Source organism: Ambystoma mexicanum, chromosome 9 (genome assembly GCF_040938575.1).
Source record: "Ambystoma mexicanum isolate Mex_15411 chromosome 9, UKY_AmexF1_1, whole genome shotgun sequence".
In the NCBI taxonomy this organism is placed as follows: Eukaryota; Metazoa; Chordata; class Amphibia; order Caudata; family Ambystomatidae; genus Ambystoma; species Ambystoma mexicanum.
Window position 1 is genome coordinate 392,297,246 of NC_090931.1, and position 23,111 is coordinate 392,320,356.

Genomic DNA, 23,111 nt, shown 5'->3' on the forward strand with positions numbered 1-23,111 from the left:
TGGTAAGTAGAAAGGAGACGGAGAGAGGGGAGGGAGAGGGGGAGAGAGAGAGAAAGGGGAGGGAGAGAGAGGAGGAGAGAGAGAGAGCGAGCCCCTAGTTCCTCAATCCGAAATGATCATGAGCGATTAACCCAAAATCAAGAGCCCAGTCTACAAGAAAATACATTACTGTCACCTTTACTTTCACCTTTCTTTGCACTCATGCATACACACAAAAACACACACTTTTATTGTGCAAAGTTGCAAGAAAAATGTACTTAAAGATGTGGGCCTAGTCATAACCATCTTCAACAGTTGAATACCAAAACAGCATAAAGTCATGAGATGATTTTTAACCATCAGATATGTGATATTTCCACACAATCCCAGAGGTGTACACACAAAAAATAAATTTAAAAATAAAAAAGAATTTCGATTTGCGTTTCCTCTAAGGGGTTTTACACAGAAGCTTATTTATAGCTATTTAAGAGCAGCCAATGAATGCATAAAAGACATGTAGAAAACAGTCCCACAGACTAAATATTCAAATTCACCATTTTATACCATATTATGTTTTGTACAATATTTTATTACAAATACATTTGTGGAAGAACTCAAAATTGCTCAAAAAGGGATGAAGGAATATTTTTAGTGCTGAATTTCTTAAATGCAAAACGGGTAATTCACTGTTAAGATAATTTACCGACCAACATAGTAACGTTCCTCATTTGTGATTATCACAATTTTTCACTCACAAAAAGGATGTTAATATTGAGACAATACAAATGAATTTGCTGGGCTGGTTTAAAAGATATGGGCATAAGAAGTCAGTACTCTAAAGTTTCAAGAGCTATCAGAAAAAGGAGCTTTTTTGAATATGTACCTTTCTTGAAAATACCCAGAATTGAAAACGATTTAATGACCTTAGTAAAACATAACAGTACACTAGGTGTAAAATGGCCTGCTATCTCCACCAATCCTCCCACCATAACCTGCTAATAATGCACAACTACAATCACAGCTGGTTCTGCTGGCCTTATATTAAGCTCAATGTCAACTGACCGGCCATTGATCGTATTCTGAAATTGCAATAGGGCATATTGTCATTTGCACGAGCCAAATACGGAATGTCATAGGTGCTGAGATGTAAGTGGATGCCCAATTACCAGTAAAACTCTTTCAGGTACGAATAAAGACATGGGTCACAAACTGGGTCTTTATTCAAACCTGAAAGACTTTGATCAAGATCCCGGTGCATCTCCAAACACACGTTAGATTCTGAAGCACCATACTCTTCTCTATTGTTATACAGGTTTTTTAAATCCTCTTGCAACCAGACTTTATTAAGATTTCAATCTTGGTTACAAAAGGATCTTTGAGTGGAGCAGACTATAATGCACCAATTAAGGGCTCAAGAAAAAGAGGCTGTTCGCTGGACAAATTGAAGCATTTAGTACAGATTTTCTAACTTTAAAGCATATGAATGCTAATAGCCTTTGTGCTGCCATGTATCGGAGAGGAGGATATATATTTACGATAGATTTTTTTCATTACCTCAAATGGAATGCATCCTGATACTTTAAAGGAGCACACTTCTTTACACTAACCCATAGCTTTGCTGTGGGATTAATCAGAAAGCAATACAGATGACACACTGCAATTTTAGGGCTACCATTATCCAGCATTAACTATAGAACACACGTAATGAGACATTGCTTTTCAAGTCATGTGTTCCTTTCAGATCTTCAAGGAGTACACTGCTCATCATTTTTCTACCTGTACCTGTATAATCTTGAACACATTTTCCTTGAAAAAATAGAACATTTTTGGGGATTAAGTACTGTTCCCAGATCGCTCAACAGTATTAGATTTGTCAACGGACCAGCAAGGAATCCGAAATATTCGTGGACATGTAAAGGAATAGGATAACATAACATTCTAACATAGAAGATCTCTATACACCTGAATGTTTACAGAATAGAAAACCATACGAGAATGCAGGGTGACAGAACAGATGATTTTCTGGCCACTTTCCTTAGTGAGGGTACGTGGGCAACTTGAGTTGTTTGAGGCTTTCTACAAAAGGACTAATGATGAGAGGTCAGAAAAGTGCTAACAGTTTGAAGTCACTGGAAAAATCGATGCACTTGATACAGGACCACCTGTTAAAATCTGCATGCAAACATGCACCAACTCGGGCTATATTTCTTCTGATGAAAGAAAAACAACTTGGCGGGGAAACACTTGTGTCAAAACTATCTCCACTGCAAGTTTACAGCTGCCATATCATCAAAAATAGTCAATGACATTGTGGAACAGCCTTTACTGAATTCAAAAATACCTTTGAGGATGTTGTGTCGAAAATAATTCGCACAATATGCCACAGATCTGCAGTTTGCCTCAATCTGTCCATCTAGTTCTTCTGGCCAACAAACCAAGTTCCTCAAATCAAACCTAACAGCTGAAAGCGCAGAGGTGTGCCCTATGACCTCTTCATTGCTAGAGTTTGGTGATTTTGATATTCAAACTGTTGAGAATTCAAAACAATCTATTCCCAGCCTTTTTGACAATTGGAAGATCGCGTGTAAGAAGAGTTGCATGAGCAAGGTATGGCACCAGAACAGCATCTTCTATAACATTTCTATAAATAAATTATTTACAGACCATTCAAACTTTTGTGGGCCACTATATTTACATTATTACAAGGAGTGCAAAGCATCACTAAATTGAATACAATATACACTGTAGCGCAAAATGTCGGCTTACCAGTTCTATGTCCCTATATGCTCGATCACTATTCTTGCATACAAAAAAGTGCAATTTTTAAGAATCTCTTGATATACCCATATTTCATTGTTCATGGCGAAGGCCACAAACTCTGTATTCAAATCCTTAATGCTGCGGGAATTTAAATTATGTACTTAATGAACATTCAATTATTTTGACAATAAAAATGCTTGCAGCAAAAAATAAGAACAGGCCTCAAAATTGTAGCTAATCAGTCTTATGATTTTTTTATCAATTAAATACAGTTGTTCATTCAAGTTTTTCATCGCCTTCTTCCACATCTTTCAAGTTGAGTACTTCTAAGGTGCCTTTCCCTTTGGTCTCGCATCGTATCAGCTCATCAATTTCTCTGAAGCACCCAGGATCCACCAGGCAGACCTAATAACAAATTGAATGTTGGTTAAAATGTGCTTTTACTGTTATTATTATAATTTTTTTTTTTTTTACAGAGAAGGTTTCATATTTACATTGACACAATTTTTAAATTCAGTGCAGCAGTAAAATAAGCCATTATCCCCTTTGACAAACACACTGTCTTTATCAATTTTAACATGGTAGACAAGAACATAAAAACATAGCCCATACCCAAACTTACTTGTGCCTCAACCTTCATTCAGTAACAGGGAGAACAGGAGCCACGGGAGGACACGCGGCGATTGTTTTACTGTGCAAATAACGCATCTCAGTAGAAATGAGAGTTAAAAAAGGAGTTGAAGAACTTTAAAGACTGACTCAAGAGAAATTAATTCTAAGAATTTAAGCTTGAAGAGAAAGGAACAGTGGATAATACCCTGGGAAAAGGGGAAAGGCATTTAACATTCTGTTCACGAAGAACAGAATACTAAAGCGAGAGAACTTTATGAAGAGTTCCGAGGAAATAACCAAGTGAAATACGTGCCAAGCCAAGTAGGCAAGGATAAACTGAATTATAAACATCAAGGAAAGAAAGTCAATTGGAATAAAAAGCAAGAATAAGTTGAAATCAGTAACCTGAACCACAGATCCTACAAAAGATTGCCCATAGTGATTTCCAAGGGGACAACAGTTAGAAATCCTTTTGAAGAATTACAAGAAAAAAAAGAATTACAAAGACTAATCCATAAAGTCACAAGAGACTATTTAAGAGTTGTGTATTGAACAAGATCACTATCGACTGGTACTGGAAGTACCGTCAGAAGAAGGGAGCCATTCTGCGGTTATAAGTTAGTTTTCATAGTGGTAGGGTCAGTTAGGACCAGTGACTTATATTTGACTGTCACACATGACAGACAAGCACCTTAAGATACGCAAGGATCAACCATAGTGACAGGGAAAGCTAGACCTTATAATTGTAGGAAAATGTGTTCTGAATTTCAAATAGGGCTCCACATTTCAACATCCACATTTGAGCAGAGGTCTGGATTTCAACTAGGGCTCCACATTTCAACAAGGGTAAAAGATTGGTCCGACTGACGAGAAAGCATGTGAGACTTGGGCTGAATCTAGTAGATGTCAATATTGGGAATGCACAGAACACATGCAAGAAAAATGAACGTTTTGAATTGGGCATTGCATTACAGGGTGTTATCACGTTGCACCACTACACCACGGTTGTGGGCCGAGTTGCACTAAAATAAAAACATAAGACTAACATTTACCTTATCCATCTAACATAACATATTCCCCTACTAATAAGTGCAAGCAAGTTCATGCCTTTTATATAAACTTGGTGCACATAGATAAATCCAGTGTGCAAGGCATTTGGGCTGTGCAAGGTTACCTTGGAAATGCAATGAATAAAACGTGCAGAATAGTTATTTCAGAGCAGGAACAGGGCAAATGTAACTTTTCCATCCGATTTGGTTCTGCTCTAAGCCAGGAGATTGGTCATGTGCTTCAGAACTATCTAGAGAGCAGGCTCGATGACAATGAATGGGAGGTGACATCTCAGAGAAAGGAACATTCTATATTTTGTGTAAGTAGGACCTATAGGTGGGCATTCTTAGTTCAGAGAGTTTATAAATGGTGGCAGGAGGGAGGACTCTGTCTCACTCACTCTCTCTGGTTCCTGGGCTGGCAGTTTTCTCAGAAGAGTTTGCCGTTTTGGGCGCTCTTATCCTTTGGCTGACTCTTGGAGAAGCGTGTGGAGCAGATAAAGAGTTCTTCTGTCCGACAACTAAACTGGGGTTGCGAGCAGTTCAGGACACACACACGATTAAAGATTATTTTTGTTAAGTTTGGTTAATTGGAAGAGCACGCTAATGAGGGTATGCTTAGTATCGAATAATGTGAGGTAGAGAATATCATCATAAACTGGTCAGATGTGGATAATTCATTTTTAGGTGCTGCACAGTGAAATCTTAAACGTGCATAACTGTGTTTATACTTTTGTAATCATGTGACAAAATTGAAATGTGATAGAAGTTTAGTTTCTGCCAAGATTTGTTAGAAGCTCAAGGTCAGTTTCCACAGGGCACTGGCTAGTTACCAAAATACACTGTTTTGAAGCTCATTGAGAGCAAGGCTCACTTTATCGTAAAAAAAAATAACACTTGTAAATCTAGCATATCAAGCCCCTTTCATTGCAGAGAAAAGTAACCACAAGCAAATTGCATTTAGAAATGTTTATTTTCGATTCCTGGTTCAATGGTGTAAGGACTATGAATATTTTGCATTGTATATTCAGTCTATGTATCTTGCATATTTCTAACTCCTGATAATAACAATTCGAAAGTTGAATAATCTCAGAATTTGTAGCACATATTTTGATCTGTGATGGTAACACGGGGCACTGGGAATAACCAACAGTGAGCTTGTATTACCGCCTGTGGTAATTCACTTTGCCACGTTAGATAAAACAACAACCAAACTGGTTATTGTACACTGGGTTTCAAAAGGGGTACGTTTGTCTGTGAATGTTTATATTTCATTTACATGGTAAGTGTATTCTGAGATGCAAGCCAAAAGTGAATAATGTGGTATTGTAAATAAAATACTGCAAGGGTATAAAGTCATCATTGAGAGTGTATTAAGTCCAGTATTTACTTACCGTCAGTGATACCAGTATAAGAACAATTATCAGACGGGACTCTAAAGTTAGGATCACCACTATACCATGAAACACCAAAAATACCACCAACCAAAATGACGGCCAAAAATACCTCTAACATCTTGGTGCGTTGGCCGGGAACCTGTAAAGTAATTTTTTATTTTTTTTATTTTTCATTTTATATGGTTTACAAAAGAAAACCTTTAAAACAGAAAAAAGATACACTTCTTCGTACTTCACCCCACTGAACCTACGTTATTAGAGGCTTTAACAATCGTTCCCTCCAAATGTCGGAATCGGCTCTTTTAGATGGGTTTTCAAGTCCTTCAAAAATTGAACTAAACCAAACATAATTTTTCGGTCAGCACCTTCAAGCATAACTTTCCACCAATCCTCAGCCGTATAGGTGCTGCGTGCCTCAAAAAGAGGTCCGAACAACTTTGTTCGCAACGAGCGAAACTCTGGACAAAACAACGTCAAGTGTTTTAGTGTCTCTTTCGAATGTTTACAAAAACGACAGATTAAGTCAGCAGGTTCTTTAAGTGACCAAGTACTTGTACGGTCTTTGGTCATAAAAAGGTTGAGTCGAAAATGCAAGTATAGAAATCTTGAGTTCTGATCGGGAGATTGTAACAAATACAGTTGTAATTTGTCTAGCTCTCTTGCTTCTGGTGGTACATCTCTTAGGAGGCGAGAACTAGATCTGTCAGTGCAGGTTTGATGCCAATCTGCACTCCATAGTTTACGTTTAGCCTTATTCGGATTTTCAAGTAAAGTGGTAATGTCGATATCGTTTGCGTCCAGAATTTCAGAACATTGCCGATTCCATTTGGCAAGCATTGTGTATTCGGGATCTGAATCCAGCTTGTGTAATATTTCAAATGGAGGGGCTGCATTAGAGAGCTGCGACTTCCTGTATAAAGTTAAGGCATTCCAACAAACTCTTGCTTGTATAGAAGTCAGTCCCAATTCAAATCTTATGTTACTAGTCGGACATCCTTTAGAGATGTGTAACGCTCTAGTCCAAAAATTATTTTCAAGTGTGTTCCATAACTAGTGTGAGCAACCAAACATATTTTCAGCTCCATAAATCAAGGTTGGTATTACTTTTTGTCTGTAAAAATTTATCACAGGTTTTATAGAGAATTCTCAGAATTTTTTGTTTATGATCGCGGCCTGGCAAGCCAATTGCTGATATTTTCTTTTGGTGGCCTCGACCCAAGGATTGTCATTGATGTGACCACTTATTAAGGATCCCAAATATTTTATGTGAGTAGAGATCCGAAGTGGGGTTTTTTCCAAGTACCACACATATTGGGTTGATCTCTTTTTATAGGCTGACAGGTTACACAATATCAAAACTTCAAATTTGTTCTTGTTTAGACAGAGCTTGTTTTTCGTTACATATCTTTCTAAGGCATCTAAATTTCGTTGTAGACCGACCGGTGTGACATCCAAGAGTAGTTAATCATCAGCATACAACAAATAACCCAACTGAGAGCCGTGAATTTTAGGTGGAAATGCTGTTACCTCATTTAATGCATCGCCTATGTCAGAAATAAAGAGATTGAAAACAATTGCAGCCAAGGGGCATCCTTGTTTCACTCCTTTAGAAGTTGGAATCAAGGGTGATAAGGAGCCTCCTTGGTCGAGTCCAAGCCCAGTAATTATTGGGCGTGGGCTTGCATCATAAAGCGTAACCATACTCTGCGCTAATTCTCAGAATTAAAACTGTGAGCAAAGCAACTGTGCCGGGTGCACATTGACTTCTACTATCGTGTTACTGGGACTAATCCCGGCAAGTGTCAGATTCAGGCTGAATTTTCTGAGCTATCGGATTACCTCGAGGCGAAACTCTCTGCTTACGCAACCTGGTCATCTGAAAATGTGATAACCTGGAAAAACAGGATTAGCACGGATGAAGGAAGTATTGTGCAAACGTGTCTCCGACTGTTCCGAGCGACAGCACGCAAGAAGAATTGCATCATTAGGCTGTGCACGAAACTTTGGTTTCTGCTATCCATAAAGCTGCAAGGGAAAGATGCTGAGATCATTAGCAAATTACAGTGCAGTTTGGACAATGAATGTGATCAGGTGGAGCAATTGAAAGCAGAATTAAAACACAGAGCCAGATACGGAACTGCAAGGCAAATGTAGCGACCTTGCTGCTCAATTGGCTCAGAGAGAAACAATTTGACGAGAGTGAGGGAGAGTTAAACCATTTAAAAACAGTATTGAATGATATAAGACGAGATAAAGAGGTTGCAATTGCAGAAATTCAAACCCTTAGAAAAGATAATAGTGAGAAAGCTAAGGAATTCCGTGCCATGGAACAGGAGATATTTAAATTGTTGAATGAAAATGAAGTAAAAGCTAAAGCAATTGATCATTGTCAGATACATATTAAAGAATTGCAAGCAATAATCAATAAGATCAGGGATGAGAATTCTGCCCTCTGTCATAAAGCAGGAGCAGCTTCATGGACTGTGCAAAAACCTGGAATAGCAAATATTTAAATTCAAGTCTCAGCAAAAGCGACAGTGTACCACGTTCACTGGAGCTGAACTTAATCACAGTCCTAGACAGAGAAATTTATCAGCAGCTGTCCATATGGCCAGGCCTGGTTATGATCCAATGTTGGGCTCGGGAATCTCTGATACTCCTACACATTCTTACCCACAAGAGAACAGGAATGGAGCGACAAAATGGTAAATGCCATAATGCACCATGAAGTCTTTTAAAAATTATGAAATCTATCAAGACCTTGATTAGACCGTTCTAAAAAGGAGGAGATTGTTGCATAGAAGATAATCTGGAGGTGGTCCATGATATATTCAAGACTCTTCAGATTCCTAGGGAACAATATGGACTGTATTTTCACCTCACTCTAGATGCGGCTTCTTCTAGTATCATCCACAGTGTCAATGAACAGGAAAACTTGTCGGGCCAGACTTTGAAAAAGAAATTAGACACCAATTTTCATCTTGTAATTGTAATATTGTAATTGGCTATTTATTATGTGCTTAATACCCAGAGGTTTCCACCTGTGTTGCTCCGCATTGCCCTGCTTCCAAGACTAGCACGTTGCCCCTGAGCTATCCTCCCGAGACCGTATCAGTCTATACAGCAAGCCAAGAAAGCATGCTGCACAACAAAATGAATCCCTTTGCCAGTTTTCAAAACTTAAAAATGGCATGCTCACATTTTGATGTGACCTTTAACCCCAACTCAGTAGAACTTAAAACTGCGTGTTTTTACGGGCTCCAAAAATAAATGGTCTCCCAAATGATCTGTACATTTGACAGATGAAAACCATTAGAATGGATAATTGAACAGGCGAACAAACTGTATGAGGTGATATTTAATCAGAAACAGGAGGGGCCTAGGAATAAAGAGGCAAAATCAAAGACTAAAGAATCCACACCAGCCATTTCGGAGGTAAAGTCTGTAAATATGCCGCTAGAATCAGCCCAAACTCTGGCAAAGAATGACATGACACCTAATCAAAGGGGCGTGGCTCCACAAAGAACATCACCCCAGACTCCCATGTTCCAATCCATAGATGCCAGTAATAGAAGTTCTTATATTAGTCCTAGGTACCCATGTTCGCCTAGAGTGGGATATCGCTATGACATGCCAGGGCCAAATAACCAAAATCAGATTTATAATGGTCCATACCAGTCACAAGGGACTCAAGAGTAGATTTGACCTCAACACAAAAAATTGTTATACGGCCATCAAGAAAAGCCAAGATATCTGGATAGGTTAATTGAAAATGGAAATCAACACAGGGAACCGTTTTCCCCACAGGAAATGACAAAATGTGAATTATGTACCTCACCAATATAATCCGTTCCCACCACAGGTTCACCATGGTCAAGGATGGTCCCTCCACGTTCCCCACCACCTGCGTCACGTGAATTCAGGGGACACACAAATAGAAATCAATCTCCTGAAAGGTACCAGAAAAGGCCTAATCAGGGTGAGTTTAATCATTACTGGCCCAGACCACAAAGAGTAATTCAAAGACATGGACAGGTTTCAATGCTTAGAGGCTCAGCAAATAGGAAAATGATGTGCAGTTCAAAAACCGAACCGAAGTGAAGGCGCCGAGGGTCACAGAAGTGACCTAGCACGCGGCGACAACAAGTGACTAGTTAATGACCTTTACCACAATGAAAACACAGATGCCCAGAAATTACCTTTGAATGAAAACACCGAATTGATTGCGGATTTAAAAACAAGAAAACAAACAAATGAGAGTGAGACAGGGAATTATAACACACACAAAAAGGGAGAGTGGTTGAACCAGACCATTCAGGTGTGTGAAGATGAAGATTAAAAAAAGGAAAAGGAACAAGAAGAACCCAAAGAACAGAAGTAGATTAAAAAAGAATCTGCAATGCAAAAATTAAACACAAAATTAAGAATCGATTCAACAGACAGTTTATCCTTACTTGATAATCAAAATACTGTTGACACACCCAAAAAAAAAACAATTCCCCATAAGGCAGGTGCAGGTCAGTCACCTGAGGATTATTTTGAGCCACAGATATTCCAACAAACAAATGAAATGCACCGTACAAAATGCAGATAAGTGTCACACACCACAGACTGATATTCTACTTGTGAAAATACACAGCCAATAGGTTGCAGAGTGGTGGTAAGCAGAGAGGACCCAGACAATGTGAAGGGCACAATGAGAAATTGGGATGTGGCTACTAGTCAGAGGGGCGGTCAGTGGCCATACTTCAAATGGGTTCTGAGTCCAAGAAAATAGACAAGGGAGTTAAAAAAGAAATGGGCAAAAAGGAGGGTAAAATGTCATTTTGCATGCCTCGTTGCCTAGCAAAAAGTCAAAATGACCCAGGAAAAGTCCTGAAATTAGTAAACATTCATATTTTGTATGCACTCTAGAAGAGGTTGGGGATAGGTACTATGCTCGTATCACTATTGAAGGAAAATGTAATCAGACCCTCCAGAAAATTGCGGCATGAAATGGAAAATTTTGCGGCACAAAAAAGAAAAAAATTGCAGCACACAAATGCGTTTTTTGCAGCATTTTTTAATGTTGAAAAATACATAATTTAACATCTTTTTTAGCCTAAAACCAAGAAGTAATTGCAAGGCTTTTGTTAGTAAGGAACAAAATGTTGTGTTCTGTCAGGCCACGCTCTGTAGGACAGCCAGGTCGAGTCACCACAGCCTAACATTTTGGATTTTGGTGGGGGAGGGGGGCTATAGCCTGATCAGCTCCATGGAAATGGTGCTGCGCCACTACTTCCAGCAGACAAGTGGAAAGCAAATAAACAGAGGGGCTTGAATTCCAAAGTGTAACCCTGTTTGAAGCCCGTAGGTTTGCTTTTCGCTTGTCCTATGAGCCCAGGAGAGAGGGGGAACAACTCTACACTTCTCCATGGAAGGAATCCATGAGGCCCAAGCCACAGGGGCAATACAGTGGCAGTAACTGCAAGCCCATAATACCTAGCCAAAAAATAAACTCTGGGGTGGTCACCATTCCTTGGTTATGCCACCCACACATGGTGACTTAATAAACCCACAAACAGAAATGAAACATCACAACACTACCAGGGGTCAAGTCCTACAAATTAAAGTGGGGGGACTCATCAACATATGCAATGGCATGTGATATCATTAGAAATTAGCATATCAAGGTGAAATATGCAGATATCATTAAATTGGCTTTGCATAACCACCAAAATTGCACAGGACGAATTGCACTTGCCTTACATACATTTTAACACCCAAGTTTGTGCGTAATTGGTGTCATACAGCCCAGCCTTGCTTCAAGGCTGGGCTGCATGATACAAACGCTCATAGCTGTATTCGTTTCAAATTGCTTTACAATTATTGTAAAGAAATATTTGAAATGAATACAGCTACGAGAGTCTTCAATTGGTGGTATGCAGCCCAGCCTTGATTCAAGGCTGGGCTGCATGATACAAACACTCGTAGCTGTATTCGTTTCAAATTGCTTTACAATTGATATCATGGGCTGCATGATACCAATTGTAAAGCAATTTGAAATGAATACAGCTAAGAGAGTCTTCAATTGGTACCATGCAGCCCAGCCTTGGGGCTGGCCTGCATGATACCAATTGTAGACGAGCGTCAGAAAGCATTAAATTCATGCTTTCTTTTCCGGCGCTCAACAGGAAAGTAATTTATTTTCCTGTCGAGCGCCGGTAATGAAAACAGTCCAGTGGCTTCTTTGGGTGTTCTGAGTTGGGGGCAGATGAGTGGACAGGCCAGTGCTTACCTGGCTATGCTTTACCAACTCCGTCAGCTCGGCAGGACGGGCACTCAATGAGCCCTGGAGGTGCATGGGGTCACAGCCAAATGCTGTGCATCTCCCAGGCCTGCGTGAACCTCCCCAAATCCTGGGCCTGCAACGCTGATCCGGAGGTGTTAACCATCAAGCTGCTGCAATCAGCAGCCTGCTGTGTTCACTCTAAATCATTAAATGAGCGCGAAAAAAGACACACTAAGCTAACGTGTCTTTTTCGAGCTCAATTAATGATTTATAGTGGCAATTGCGGGAAATGGCAAATTTTGTGATTTTTTTTGCAAATCGCAAAAATCGCCATAAAGTGGATGGTCTGTGTAATGCATTTGCTATGGTTGACACAGGTGCCCAAGCAACAATAATGTCAAAGGAACGGATGCAAAGTATCAATGAAGGGAGATCCGCACAAAACGATGTAAAGGTGAGGCAATGTGAAGGCCAGGTGCACAATTTCAATGTGTAAGAAATACCTATCGAAGGTGTCACAGAGGTTGACATAAAGATAGGGAAGCATAGGAGGAGACAGGAAGTGTTGGTCACACCCATTCATGAAATATCCTTCCTCATAGGGTCAAATTGCCTGAGGAGACTGTCGCCCCTCATTGTTGGGGTAAATGGGGTATTGTGGTCCATAGCCAAAAAACCATTGAAACCTAAGAAGGTAATGACCCAGAGCAACAGTGTTAAAGAATGCAACACTGTTGCTAACTCAGAAAGTGCAGTGGAAGTATATCTTCAGAATGGCTGTGTGCGTAGTGTCACTGTCATTCTCATGTGTCAGGATGCAACGCGAGGAGAAAAAAAAGAGGCATTCTTTGGAGATTTATTTGGACCCTAAGAAAACCTGGCAGGCAGAAATAGATGAAAACACATTGAGTTGTTATCTACATGAAGAGAAATACAAACCAAATATGACTCCAGAGTCAGATCAGGAAAAACACATTTCCTCAATTGCAGAAATACACATGGGGGAAGGGCAGCCATGGATCCCTATCCATGTGAATGGGCAATCTAAAATGATTGAAGCCACTTTGGCGCTTGAGCATTGTTAGGGAGAATTCTCAGAAATGTGCTAATTCCCTTCTACTTGGAGACCCCCTCTCCCCCCCACCCCCACACCTCTTTTGCTGGATTTAAGGACTTTTCATGTTTATCCTGGAGACAGAGACCCTTTTCCCACTCTCTTGTGCGTTTTCTTTAATTTAAACACCGTTTCTTTTGGTTTTGGAGTCTGACAAACTCCATAGGCATCATCTTTTTACATTGTGACACCCAGCACCTTCAGTGCAGTGGCACAGGAAGTCCTTTAGATTTCCCAAAGGTTTAAATACCTTCTCTTGGATTAATTACTGTTTACAAGATCAGTAAAGTGATACAGATTTTATTTACCTTTTGTAACTTTGTGGTCCCAGCAATCACTATCTTCCATAGAGTGCTGGAGTGGTTACTTCATTTCCCCTTTGTCTAATTTCTCATGTAACATTTTTATGTTAGATCATTACATTCAAGGGTTGCCCCACACTAGGGTGATAATCCCTCCTACCAAGTGAGAATACAATATATATATAATCAACCAAAAGAAGGGATAAACAAACTATAAATGACACAAATGGCGTACCCCAAGATAACAGTATCTTTATGCAACCACTTAAATATGGGCTGCGTACCGTGTAATCAATAGCAAACAAAGATGTTTCCTAAAATTTCATTTTTTAATTCATTTTCTCAGTTAAGCACAGGTAACAAAAACATTAAAAAACACATATACACAACATAGCAGTATACAATAATACAATTATTCCACCTCACAAAATCAAAGTCCAAAATACTTGAGGAAACTAACAGTGGCAACTACATTTCTCTTATTCCCCACTGTGTCGACAAAGCCCAATTTATAGAAGTTTCTGTCCTGAATGTTGTAATTAACTGGACATTCTTCAGGGACAGAAATTTGTCTTGTGCTTCAGGTAGATCTTTTTCATTCCTCTATACAACAGATTCCTATATCTAAGGGTACACAAAATAAACCTACACATTACTAAATGGGCATCTTCGGTCTGATTATTAGCCAAAACCCTAGCCAAACCCTAATCACTATTAGGGTGGACAAGTATACAGTTAATAATATACCTGAACTGATGGGTATGAAGAGATAAATGTCTTCAAACTTTTTAGCAATTCCTCATTTTTGCTGTTCACTTTTCTAGCAGATGGACGGGTTCACTCAAAAAGGCTGGTACCTAAACACAAATGCAAAAAGCTAACCTTAATAAAGAAAATGGTATAGCATTCCCACTTCCTCAACAGGATAGATCATACCAGGGGGGACCAGGAACAACAGGATCTGCTATACTACAACAGGAACAGAAACCAGCTGGAACCAACTTATTCAGACCTAAGGTACAGTGAACTAAGAGGTATTTACCTCTTGTTGTGTAGCATGCTTGCTCTAAGGACTTGCATTTGCTGCCTTTTGCAGAGTTGCTTGCAGCTTTGCCCTTCACAAGCTTCCCAGTGATTTATTTTTCAACAAAATTCTCTATAACATTGTGCAAGAAGGTTTACTTGCCTTCAAGTAGTGCTTCAGCTCCCATAGACTTTGCTCAATTGACATTGGTTGTCCTGGCTCTCTGAAAGGCTCTTCTAACCTCTTTATGTTTGATCTGTCCTTCCAAAAAGCCATACATTCTTTAGTTGTATAGCTGGGAAAGGGTTCATTTACATTGCATGTTAGGATGGGTGGGTTCAAACGTGCTTACCCGTTTGAGGAACGTGTTAACCATTGCTTCCTTCCCTAACCTTTTCCTTTTTGCCACAACTTCATTATTACCAATTCAGTGGGGAAAGTGATATATAAACGTCCACACTGTCCTAGTAATTGAAGTCACCTCAGGTTATAGGAAAATCTGTGTGCCATCCCAAAAGGGTATCTGCTTACTTTATTGAACTGAAGAGTATGTTGAAATGTATTTTTATTGTTGACAATTGCTCCCTTCTAAAGAAGACTTATTTTTAAAACTGACTACTAAATTCATACATAATTATTTAATCAAGAAACCTTGAGTGTAAGTATTATTTGAATACTTGTCACTGTAAAACTCCATGTTGCAACCCTACAGCTCACATTGACCCCTCTCGAGATACGCCTGGCTGCTCAGTCACACTACCAACTTGTGTAGTAAAGGCTTATACCAAAGGCTGGGTTACCTACTGCCAAGAGGATAAGTCTCCCACAGGGTTACTACATACAATCTTGCCTAACATTGGTGGCAGGTGGTGAGGATCTATTGTAGAGTTGTTACATTGAGGATTTTATTTTGCTTGTGTTCAACTAAACCCCCACAAGGCTAAGCTCCATCAGAACAGCAATTGTAACATGCCAAATATGGATAACCCCAGGAAGCCCTGATCATTTTAACAGTAGATTAACTGAAAGAAATGTGTAAAGTCAGGAATCTTACTGTAAAAGAAAAGACAAATGAGTTGATTGTAAGGTTGCTGAATTACCAAAGTTTGGGTAGTAGGCCTACAACACATACCAACCCAAGACATTTGGAAATTGATAATCAGGAGTCTAACTCTAATGTCTTAGAAGAGTCAGAGGAGTTATAGGAGTCCCAGGATAGGAGCCCCTCTTTGCCTCAAACTGCCCCTTTGCCTCAAGACATGTCCACTCGTACCCCACAAGGTCCAACACTGAGTAAAGAATATGCGTCTCTTGAAACAATGATGCTTGAATTGGAATTTAAAAGGCTGCAAGCTCAAACTGAAGCCAAACATCAGGACTCAAGCTCAGGGAATTGGAAAAGCAGAATGCTCTTGAAATGAAAAGACTGTCTCTTGAAAATGCTTCCCTCCTAGAGTCCTCTAGGTCTTCCAGTCCCAAGAGGCCTCACCTGCCTAAAGAAGCAGTGAGTGTGTATTATGTGAAACCTGACATTTTGGATTGGTTGTGTGCCTTTGAATACAATCATGGGATTCAGGGTCTCATAGGGATTAATCAGCTGATTCCCTGGCAGTTGTCTAGGCTCCCCCAGGTTGCAACTGATGCTGTAATTGAGGTGGGTGAACTTGAAATACAGGAGTATGAGAATGTGAAGCTGGCCTTGATAGCCAGATTTGGGAAAACTCCTTCCCAGTACCTTAAGACTTACCTTAAGAGGTTTAGGACCCTCAGAAATACTGATGGTACCCCTTGGGCTTCCTGGGTATGTGAATGTTTGAAAACCTTAAATGGTTACCGAGTGAACACCTTTGAAGGAATGAGAAATATGTTTTTGCTAGAATCTATTTTTGATGCCTGCCCTCCTGAGCCGAGACAGCACTTGGCTGACTCAAAAGAGATTTATCCCAAAAAGTTAGCAAAGGCTGCTGACTTGTGAGTTGCCAACAGGGCCACTCACAAGGAGTCTGGGGCAACTCACAACAAGGATGAGGGGAAGCAGCACAGGAAAGATGGAAAGGAGAAATCTAATTCAAACCACCCAAAAGAGGGCCACAAACAGAAAAACGGTAAACACCGTCGGAAAACAGGTCAGTCTAGTGAAACCTCTGGTGCTAATCCAGAGGGAGGTCAGCAGAAGCCCCCAATCCGAAGAACATTAGGTAAATGTTATGCTTGTGGGTTAACTGACCATGTGAAAGGGGATCCCAGATGCAAGGGTAAACCTTCCGGGGTCCACACTGCCTGCTTAACATTTATCCCTGAGGGAGAGGTTCAAATGGCAAGTGGTAACTTTGAACTATTGGCTGAGGACCCCATTGGAGTCTCAGCCAGTGTTTCTTTAGTGTCCCTGGGTCTGTGGGAACAGCAGAACGTAGATGTGCATAACTCTATTCAAGATAACACAAAAGAATACCACAAGGACAGTACTTGTAAATGGCCAGGAGACCCCTGCCATTAGAGACACTGGGGCCAGCATTACAGTGGTGGATGTACGTTTTTTCAAGCCTGAGGATGTTGCTAAGGCATCCAAAAGGTGTCACTAAACTTGCTGGGGGCCTGTCACTGTTTGCTTAGTTTATGAATAAATACTCTGAGCCAATAAGTAGATGTATGGATTTCAAGGAGAATCCACTTCTTTTATTAATACCTCTCTTTCTTTTCTTTTCAGGCTTAACACAAAGGATACGTCTTCTTTAGTTCCCGGCAACCTCTAGATTCATGCTGGTAAGTATTGTCTCTGATGGATTTGTATGTCTTTTCTTTTCTTTGACAATCTTTCTAATGTGCGAGAAGTTAATTTCTACTTTTCTGCTTCCTCACTCTTGTCACTGAGTTCTCAATTCTTGGAATCATAATGTCTCTTTCTCCCTTCTTCTTTCTTGTTTCCTTATAGGGTCTCTCAGAGATCTTGTCTCCCCTCACGGAAGGAGTGACCTATAATAGTCAATCAGCTCTTCTATTAACAGACGTTTCTGTTAATCTTTTATATTTTCCCCAGTCTATTTTTCAGTATGCAGTAACTCTCGACCTCTCAGAGCACATCCTTGGTTAATTGGTTAGTTCGTAAGTAAATAACCTCTTTCTTTCATTCCCTTTAGTTTGTTCGGGTAATTCACTCTAGAAACCTTGACTTCTTAAAGTCCTTCTTTAATTAGCACCCGCCCTCTCATAGACTCTTTAGTAGGGTAACAGTTATCCCTTACTGTAACAGTATCCCCGACTCACTCTGCCGCACGTTGCTTCTAATCAATTAGCAGGTGTCGCCTTCACTGTGGTACACGGAGGTTCCAATGCTGCTCCCGAACTCGAGGTGAGATGATTACAGCCCGTAACTTCCCGTCTTCCTTCTCGTCGGCAAGTTTTTCGTTCCGATTACGACCGGAGTTACTTCTCTCGTAAATTAATTACGGCATGTCTAGTGACCCATCGCCGACCTCTTCTTACGTTAAATAGGGCAGGTTCGCTGTCACTATCCCCGTTGCGGCTCCACTCCTGCGTCGCGGCTCATTCAGCTCCTCAGTGCTCTCTTGGGACAACGATCCCTTTGTCAATTTCAAGCCTCCTGATACGCTACAGCCGTCGGCCACAGCGCCCGCTCCTCAGCGCTGGCTTTTGATGAGCGATATCGTTCGCTTGTAAAACACTCAACTGGAAACTCTTAATAAGGCGCAACGGCACCAACACAACTATTTCAACTGCGGATTTCCCTTTTCACACTTCATAGCGTCTCGCTTCAGTACGCCCAGCTGTAACCGTCGTTTTTTCCCTCTCCTTCAAAGACGCTTGTCTCCTAGGTAACCAAGCAGAGAGTCACCATTAGAGGAAAGGCCATACATCAACACTTCCCTATGTTTACTTCCTGTATTTGGGATCAAGATCTTGCAGACTATAACATTCAGGCACGTAACAGACAGTGAAGAAATAGTCTCCACATTGTCACACTGTTACAGGGCCCTATCCAGATGGTTCCAATACTACCAGCTCTCACCCAGTGCAATAATATCACTGTAAGCATACCTGTCAGTGTACAAAATGAGGTGCCTGAGCGAGTCCAGTTGGGGGAGGACTTAAAAACTCTTGGAGTTGTATCAAGCACCCCCAGGCCTCCCAGTAAAAGGAAGCGGGAGGAAACTAGATTGGCAACTTTAGATGACTCTCGGTGGGAAGTTACAGAGGTTCCTATAACTCTCAGTCCACAGGAAGGACACCCTTCTAATTCCAAGCCAACGAAAGAAGCAAAGGGGAAACCCAAGGTCTCAGGAAATTAGAAAGGAGTCACCCCTGTTCAAAGTACAAGGACATCCCTGAGAGGACAGTCCAAGGTCACACCTGTGACCCCCTCCACCAGCTGAGGCTGAGTAGGAGGATGAACCAGAAAGTGGTGAACCAGCTAGTGGTGAAACAGAGCTGGGAGAAGCCCTTCCCTATGTTGGAAATCTGGATCTTAAAGACCATCCTGAGCTGCAGACTTTACTTGCAGAAGGGGGACCTTTTAGGGCAGCCTTCAGCAGAGGTCAACGGAGTGTCCTACTCTTGAAGGACTTCGCCAACAGGCAGCTTCCCAGCTAGGAGGGCAAGAGCCAGGGAAGCACAGGCTGTACTGGGAGGATGGCCTCCTTTACAGTGAGCCTACTGAGTCTACCCCAGGGGACTGCAGAAGACGTGTAGTGCCTCAGGTGGTGAGACCCAGTTTCTACAGTCAGCCCATGAGATTCCTCTGGCTGGTCACTTAAGTTTTAAGAAGATCAAGGAGAGGATAGCTCTGTATTTCTACTGGCCCAAGATGGGGTCTGATGTAGATGCATTCTGTGGAGGCTGTCACACTTTTCAGACTTCTGGCAAGATTGGAGCCAATAATGTGGCACCCTTGGTGCCCCTCCCAGTGGTGGGAGTTCCTTTTGAGAGGGTTGGGATTGATATTGTTGGTCCCCTAGACCCTCCCACATCTTCAGGCAACCGATTTATATTGGTTTTGGTAGACCATGCTACCAGGTATCCTGAAGCCATACCTACAAGTACTGTTACTGCTCAGGCAGTGGCTAAGGCCCTCCTTGGTATTTTTACCAGGGTCGGTTTTCCTAAGGAGGTCATCTCAGACAGGGGCGACCAATTTTATGTCCCACTACATGCAGACCATGTGGAAAAACTGTGGAGTGACCTACAAGTTCTCAACAGCCTACTATCCCCAAACCAATGGGTTGGGGGGGGGGGGGGGATTAACAGAACTATTGCATGATTGGTGCTTTAGAGGAACCCCTTAGAAGAAAGTGGGACCTTCTACTGCCAGGCCCTCTCTTTGCTTATAGAGAGGTCCCCCAGGAAAGGGTTGGTTTCAGCCCCTTTGAGCTACTCTATGGCCATCCGGTTAGAGGTCCACTGGCCCGAATCAAGGAAGGGTTGGATAGTTCTTGTTCCCTCAAGCCAGTGAGAGTCACTGACTATGTGTTAGGACTCTGCAGGAGAATGGCACAAATGATGACGGAAGCTTCAGATAACTTGAACGCAGGTCAGGTTCTGGTCAACCATTGGCATGACCAGAAGGCCAACATGATGGAGTTTACTCCAGACCAGCTAGTTCTAGTTATGGTACCTACAAGGCAGAGGGCATATGTATCCAGGCCAGAACTAGGAGCTTTGCTCATAGCCTCTGATCAAGAGGAGGAGGAGAGTGAACCTCTACCTGACCTTCTCAGGGGAACGCCTTTAGATGGAAAAATAGGCGTTAATCTCTCTTCTGATCTGACTCTGCAACAACAGGAGGAGTGCAAAGTTCTGTTGAATCAGTTTGCCTCCCCGTTTTCACCAACCCCTTGGGGGCCAGCATGGGATACTCACTGGTGACTGCCTGCCAAAAGCAGGATTTCAGAACATCAGACCATATAAGAACCCACATAAAGGAAGGGGCCAAGAAGATGCTTGATGTTGGGGGTAATAAAGCCATCTACAAGTTAATGGGCTAGTCCAGTTGTACTAGTGCCAAAGGCAGGATCCAAGGAGTTGAGATTATGTGTGGATTATAGTGCTCTTAATGCAGTCACCAAAACTGATGCCCACCCTTACCTAGGACAGATGAACTGGTGGACAAACTTGGTTCAGCCAAGTTCCTCAGTACATTTGACCTATCAGGCTGTTGGCAATGGCTCTGATAGACCATGCCAAGGAGAACTGCATTTTCTACCCGAGGAGGCCTCTACCAGTTTAAGGTTATGCCTTTTGGACTCAAAAATGCACCTGCTCCATTCCAAAGGATGGTGAATCATATTCTGAATGGGATGGAGGACTTCTGAATGGCATACTTTGATGACATTGCAGTGTTCAGCCCCTCTTGGGAAGACCATCTTTACCACCTTGGATAAGTTTTGCAGGCTCTTGAACAGGCCCATCTGACCATAAAAGGCAAGCAAATGTCTAATTGGTCAGAGTAAAGTGGTCTACCTTGGACATGAGGTAGGAGGAGGTGAAATCAGGCAACTGCCTAGCAAAGTAAAAGCTGTACAATACTGTGCCACCCCTACTACTCAAACCCAAGTGAGAGCCTTTCTATGTTTTACTGGTTACTATAGGAACTTCATTGAGAACTATGGGACCATAGCTTCTCCCTTTAATGTGATCTCCTCACCCAAATTCCCCAAGAAGGTCAGGTGGAATGAGGAGTGCACCAAGGCATTTGAAGGACTTAAAGCCCTTTGTCAAGCTCCAGTCTTGAGCTCCTGACTACAACCAATCCTTTATTGTACAAACTGATGCTTCAAATACCAGGATAGGTGCAGTTTTGAGTCAGCTGGATAAGAAAGGCAGGGAACACCCTATCCGCTTCATCAGTAGGAAACTGAAGGACCGTGAGACAAGGTGGGCAACTATTGAACGTGAATGTTTTGCCATTGTGTGGTCTTTGAAGAAGTTTAGACCATACTTGTATGGATCTGTTTTTGTAATTCAAACAGACCACATGGGATGGCTAATGCAGATGAAGGGGGAGAATCCTAAATTATTAAGATGGTCAATCAGCCTCCAAGGGATTGATTTCACAATATAACACAGACCAGGGTGTAATCACCAAAATGCTGGTGGTCTCTCCAGAAAGTAGACCGACCGAATTGGGAGATTCATCCAGGAATGGATTAAATCCTCCTGTCCCTTAGTCTGGGGGGGACGAGAGTTAGGTAGAATTCTCAGAAATGTGCCATTTCCCTTCTACCTTAGAGACCCCTAGCTCTTTTGCTGGACTTTAGGACTTTTAATGTTTATCCTGGAGAGAGCGAGACCTTTTTCCCACTCTCTCATGTGTTTATCTTTAATTTGAACACTGTTTCTCTTATGGTTTTGGCGTCTGACAAACTCGATGGGCATCATCATTTTACATTGTGACACGCAGCATCTTCAGTGCAGTGGCACAGGGAAGTCCTTTAGATTTCCCAAAGGTTTAAATACCTTCTTTTGGATAAACTACTGTTTCCAAGAGCAGTAAAGTGAAATTGACTTTACTTACCTTTTGTAAGTTTGTAGACCCAGCACCCACTATCTTCCACAGAGCGCTGGAGGGGTTACTTAGTATCCCCTTTCTCTACTTTCTCATGTAACATTTTTATTTTAGCCTTTCTACAATTAATTGCTGGTTGCAGTGGTTTACTTTTTCCTACCATTGTGCGTTTTTACCGCGGGCTGCGTTTGCAGCTGTAGTATAGCACCCATCGGTGCCCATTTTGTCAAAATGGCCCAGACTTCTTTTTTTGCCATTTCTTGTTGTAAAGGTCCTTCTTGAGATTTACTCTGCGTGCCAAACCAGGTTTGGTCCCTTTGTTCGTTTTGTCTTTGGCAGGGTTCACTGTTGAAGCTCACCTCTGGCTCCAGCATGTCTGGCAAGGCAGGAAGCGAGGGAGGTTCCCAAAGCTCCCTGTTCCTTGTCTCCTTGGTTACAGGAATGCACCCAAAGGTGATTGGCAGGCTGGCAGTCCTTGGAGGACAGCCACCCTGCTATGTGAGTGACGGTTAAGCTGTGAATTAATTGGAGAGACTTGCATAAAAGGCAAGGTCTTTTGCAAGGAAGGCAGAGTCGACCACTGGACGAAGGAATCCGAAGAAGAACTTAGAAAAGACGCTTGCAGCAACTCCTGGACCATTGGTTTGCCCGGTGAAGCCCTGCTGCAGTGCTGAAGCTCTGAATTCGCCTCGACTAGAGATGCCCTGCAAAGGACGACTTCTCCCCTTGGGTTGGTGGGACCAATCGGCCCCAAGACGAACTCGACTGGAAATCCTCTCTGCTGGCTGTACTTCCATTGCTGTTGCAGGAACTGAGTGCCAGGGGACAGGACCACCAGAATCTAGTGCATAGTTTTTAAGCCGGACCTGAGCTCCAGGAAGATCCTCCGGACTGCCTCCAAGCAGGGATGACCAAGCCTGAGCTACCTCAACAGAGTGCTGGACCCCAGAAGCAAATAAAGTCCACAAGGTGTCCATGACCGTAGTGGTGCTAGTCGCGAGAAGCTGAAACCACAAAGTGCTGCTGATCTGAACCCATTGCCGCTGCTGACCTTCGAATCGTAGTGCAGGAGTCCCCAGAGGTT

General features: G+C 41.9%; 1 protein-coding gene across 2 annotated transcripts in view; it reads right to left on the reverse strand.

Annotated features, from left to right (window-relative positions):
* Positions 1 to 547: 547 nt before the first annotated feature.
* The window catches only part of SBDS (SBDS ribosome maturation factor), a 277,690-nt gene continuing 255,126 nt past the window's right edge, over positions 548 to 23,111 (reverse strand). For both annotated transcript variants that reach the window (XM_069614881.1, XM_069614882.1), the window contains exon 5: positions 548 to 3,144. In XM_069614881.1, the coding sequence (XP_069470982.1) occupies positions 3,016 to 3,144 (129 nt within the window). In that variant the 3' untranslated portion in view covers positions 548 to 3,015. The remainder of the gene's footprint in view (positions 3,145 to 23,111) is intronic.